The sequence below is a fragment of the Penaeus monodon genome, chromosome 38 (genome assembly GCF_015228065.2).
Source record: "Penaeus monodon isolate SGIC_2016 chromosome 38, NSTDA_Pmon_1, whole genome shotgun sequence".
Classification (NCBI taxonomy): Eukaryota; Metazoa; Arthropoda; class Malacostraca; order Decapoda; family Penaeidae; genus Penaeus; species Penaeus monodon.
In genome coordinates, this window is record NC_051423.1 from 7,228,467 (window position 1) to 7,233,466 (window position 5,000).

At 40.5% G+C, this 5,000-nt stretch overlaps 1 protein-coding gene across 2 annotated transcripts in view; it reads left to right on the forward strand.

The window, feature by feature from the left end:
• The window catches only part of LOC119597168 (protein spinster-like), a 94,424-nt gene that overhangs the window by 67,246 nt on the left and 22,178 nt on the right, over positions 1–5,000 (forward strand). For both annotated transcript variants that reach the window (XM_037946697.1, XM_037946696.1), the window contains exon 2: positions 4,648–4,844. In XM_037946697.1, coding sequence (XP_037802625.1) covers positions 4,648–4,844 — 197 coding nt within the window. The remainder of the gene's footprint in view (positions 1–4,647; positions 4,845–5,000) is intronic.

A 5,000-nucleotide genomic window follows, 5' to 3' on the forward strand; every position in this document is an offset into this window, starting at 1 on the left:
TTTTCCCCCGTTTGCTTCGCCTGCTTCTCCTTTTCCTTTTCTCTTTCTCTCTCTTCTCTCCCTCCTCCATCTCTCTTCTCCTTCATCTCTTCTTCTCTCCTCCTCTTTCTCTTCTTCTTCTCTTTCTTCGCCTTCCCCCTCCCCATATTATTATTCCTCCTCCCCCCCCTCTCGTCCCCAACTGCTGTACCTTGTGACCTAGTATACGACCACCTTGTTACTTCGGTGCCCCTTCATTGGGTCCGTTTGGCGACCGAGTATTGGCCTTGTCTTCTTTATCTTTTCTTCTTGTTTCTCCTCATTACATGCTCTGTTTTTGCTTTCCTCTCGTCTGTTTACGGTCGTCTCATGTTCCCTCCCACCTTCTCTCCCTTTTTGTCTATCTATTTACCTGTATCTGTTATTTTATTTTACTTTATTTATTTTTATTATTTTTTTCTTGTAAAATATCATCCTATCTACGTATCTATCTGTCTATCTGTCCTCCCTCCCTCGACCCCTTTGTGTAGTGACCTCCAGCTGTTAACTTTCACTGTCTTGGTGGCTGTGATAAAGCGATTCAACCGGGCCAAGTCTCTCTCTTGTTCCTCCTTCTATGGTGGTACTCCCAGTTCGCGAATGTTTTATTTTATTATTTTTTTCCGGTTGCTTCTCTCTCTCTCTCTCTCTCTCTCTCTCTCTCTCTCTCTCTCTCTCTCTCTCTCTCTCTCTCTCTCTCTCTCTCTCTCTCTCTCTCTCTCTCTCCCTCTCTCTCTCTCTCTCCCCCTCTCCCTCTCCCTCTCCCTCTCCCTCTCCCCCATCCCGACTCAGTTTGATTTCATGCTTAACCCTCATTACCTTGTTGAAAGTCAATTGCACATTATCTAATAGTGTGAAAAAACATTTTCTTTATACACCCGCAGATGGATACAGCCGGGTACATAACGCATATTTTTGAAATTCAGATTTATTGCAAACTTTTGATATACATTATTTTTCTCTCATATATTTTTCCTTCTCGTTTTGGCGTTTCGTCTGAACGTCGTCCCCTGCTCACCAGCACGTAACCCTTGTGTCGAAGAGAACGGGGATCGAAATGAGGGGAATTTTTACCTGTTGTTTCTTTAGGAAACGCGATTCGGAGAACCCTGCTTTTCCCTTAGTGGTGTTTAAATATTTTCTCTGTTATTTAAGTACGTTTTTTTTTTTTTTTTTTGACTGTGTTGTTATCGTGGTTTTATATATATGTATATATATATATATATATATATATATATATATATATATATATATATATATATATATATACATATATATATACACATATTTTTTATTATTATTATTATTATTATCACCTTATATGAACACGTGTTTTACCAAAGTGTCAAAGGGCGTAACTGTTAGAGAAGTCTTAGTAGCAGCTTAAATTATTCAACATCGCCGTATCAATTTCTCTCTCTACACGATTTCATTCCAGTGATTTGACATCTCGGGCTGGTGCGGGCGTGAGGGCGGGGGTGTCAAGTGACTTCGGCGCCCATTGTGGCATTTCGTGGGCGTTATCCCGGATTTGGCATTTTTCGTGTGTGTGCGTGTGCGTGTTTGTTTGTTAGATTGATAGAGCGATTGTCTGATTGGAGACATCTTTATGATCATTGATAAAGAGTGGGGATGTATGGGGTCGAAAGAAGGAGAGGGGGGGTAATATTATGTTCTTAGGACATATATATTTGCTAAACGACGAAATGGATCACGGTGTGCGACAGCATAGTACAGGTAGATAGATAGAGCGATAGATAAAGAGAGAGAGAGAGAGAGATAAAAAGGGGGTGAGATAGGTATAGAGCTAGAGAAGAACAGAGTAGGTAAACCAAAAAGTAGAGAGGAAAGCCCACCGCCTTTCATACAGAGACGTCATTTTATTGAGGAGATAAACGTGCGGCGTTCCTTGTCGTACCTTGACGCACAGGAAGTTCGGTATTTCATGTCTGATAAGGATAGGATTATGCAAGCATTCTCTCTCTCTCTCTCTTTCTCTCTCTCTCTCTCTCTCTCTCTCTCTCTCTCTCTCTCTCTCTCTCTCTCTCTCTCTCTCTCTCTCTCTCTCTCTCTCTCTCTCTCTCTCTCTCTCTTTTCCATCGCGACCCAGTTTGCTTAACCTTCATAACCTTGTTGATAGTCTATTGCATATTATCTAATAGTGTGAAAAAAAACAATTTCTTTATGCACCCGCAGATAGATACAGCCGGATGTATGTGTCAAAATGCATTACATTTCATGAGATCGCAGAGCAAGCCTTCATTTTTTTCATTAATCTCTGACTTAATTTCTTATGTCTGATAATAGAATTACTTCCAACAAGGCCTTAGAATATAGTAAGATAAGCATTGCTTATATATATAAATGTAATTATTTATTTATTTGTCTGTCTTCCCTTATGCATATACTGTGCATGTACATCTGCATGCAAGTGCATACATACTTTGTCACATACACATAGGCCTTCACACACAAAGGTATATGCATATAAATACATACATACATATATGATTGCATGGCATGCATATCAAACACACTTACGCACACAGTATGTGATATAAAGTGTGTGATAGCATACTTGGCGAATTTATTTAATATATTCGACCGCATCGTATAGCCAGAGTTTTCACAGTGAACGATATGATAAAAACAATAATCGTATTTTCCAACCACCACCACCCCGCCACTTTGTCGATTATGATTTTTATGAGAGAGAGGAGCGGGGAAGGAGAAAGAGACAGGGGGAGGGAAAAGAGAAAGAGAGATGGAGGAGATGGATAGACAGGGGAAGAGAGACAGACAGAGAAATAGAAATAGAAGATGAATAGACAGGGAGAAGGAGATAGAAGGGAGGAGGATGAAGAAGAGAGGAAGAGAGTGAAGGGGAGAGGAGATGAATAAAGAAAGAGAGAGGGTGAAAGAGGGTAGTCCATCAACACTGTAATGGCATAACAGGAGGCGCGTCGACTGCCCAAGGTCAAGGGGTAAAGGCGAGGGCAAGTGGCTTTAAGAAAAAAAAAAGTGTCTAGTTGGAATTCCTATCTGATGTGGGAGGGAGGGGAGGGGGTAGAAGAGGGGGAAGGGAGGGGAGGGGGTAGAAGAGGGGGAAGGGAGGGGGAGGGGGAGGAGGGGAAGAAGAGCGAGTTAAAGATGATATTTTTTGCCATGTAGAAAGCGTTGAATGCGTGCGCGTGAGTGGTTGTAAACGTACGTGTTTGTGCGTGCATTTTTTAACTGTAGGTAATATGATTATACGCCATTATTTTATATTATTATTCTGATATAGCTTTGGATCTTTAAAAAAAATAACGAACTGAAAATGTTTTACAACAGTTTTATCATCCAATTCGCTTTTCCCCTTCCCTTTCTCTCTCTCTCTCTCTTTCCTTTTGTTTATCTCTTATCTTTGCTTCTCTTCTCCTCTTCTCACTTTCTTCTCTTCCTTCCTCCTCCCTCCCTTCATTCTTCCCATCATCCTCTCTTCCCCCACAATGCTAGCAACAAGATGCCGTGTCGCTGCAGAAGACACAGCTGTTCCCGCTGGAGATTTGCACTTTGCTTTGCCGTCTTGAGTGGTTGTCGTAAAGTGATCACCCCCCCCCCCCCCGCTTCTCCTCCTTTTCCCTCTTGGCTTGGCGTGTAAAATAATGCTTGTTAGCTACGCGGTCATGCACACATGCACTGAATTATGACAGATGGCTTGTAATGTCGGCATCGTGTGTGTGTGTGTGTGACATTTTGTAAGTAAAGTTTGTTTGTTTTTTTCTTCCATTGGGGAGTTTTATTTTATCTCGTTGCGTATGTATCGATATTTCAACACGTTTATTTTTATGGTTGCCCGTGGATATTAAAAAAAAAAAAAAAATACATGCAGCGCTAAAACAAAGGTAGTATTTTTTTCTAGTCCATAAAAATCATTCCTTTTCCTTTTCCTTATTTTTAAAAGTCCTAAATTCTAGGTGTTGTTACGCATATCTTTCGGGATTAATTTATTGAGAAAAAGAAGGTACTTACAGATAAATAATGCTACTGCTATTATTTTACAAAATAAATCTTGTTGATAGAAATGATAAATTACAGCCCTTTCTTTCGCAAGATTGGATGAAACTGATAAAATACATATATTTTTAGAATATTAATGATAGTAATAGTAACAGGAATCATAGATGGCGGCGAAAATCAGGGCAAACTCCACTAAGTCTAAATGGAATTTCGAAGCAAAATAGACCATTAGATTTTATATTTTTCCCCTCTCTTTATTTGAATCCGTGATTCCAAATGGCCAGATGGGAATCAGTGGCACTCAAATGCCCGTGACTTGAATTTTGATTTTTTTCACGATAAGAATAACCGCAACTAATACGATATATCCTAAATCCGCAATTACACTCACAGAAATCCCAAATTTCCCTTTACAAAAAACCAAATTGTTTCACTATGCAAAAAACACCATTTTAATAAAGCCTTAATCATGACTCTTTGCAGTTACATCAAAGAAAATCCAAAATCCTCTCCATTTGCAGTCACAATCACCACAAAAATGCTAGAATTCCCATCATGCAATCACAATCGCCACCAGTAATAGTAAAACCTTAATCGTGACTCGCTCTTTCTCTCCTCCTTTGACAGGCATCTTGACGGACATCACCAAGACGTTCCACATGTCCGAGTCGCAGTCGGGGCTGCTGCAGACGGCTTTCGTGCTCGTGTACATGGTCATGGCACCTGTCTTCGGGTACCTGGGCGACCGGTTCTCCAGGAAGTACCTCATGGCCGTCGGTATATTCTTCTGGTGCCTGGCGACGCTCGTGGGGTCGTTCATGCCTGTGAGTGTGAATTTCGACGGGTCGCTTTCGTGTTTTTATATTTAGTCACTTGCTAATTTCCTTACTTTTTTGTCTACCTGCTGTATTGGTCTATTTTTGTCTACCTCCAGTATATGTCAACTTTTTAAACTCTTCCTTTATCTACTTACCTGCCAT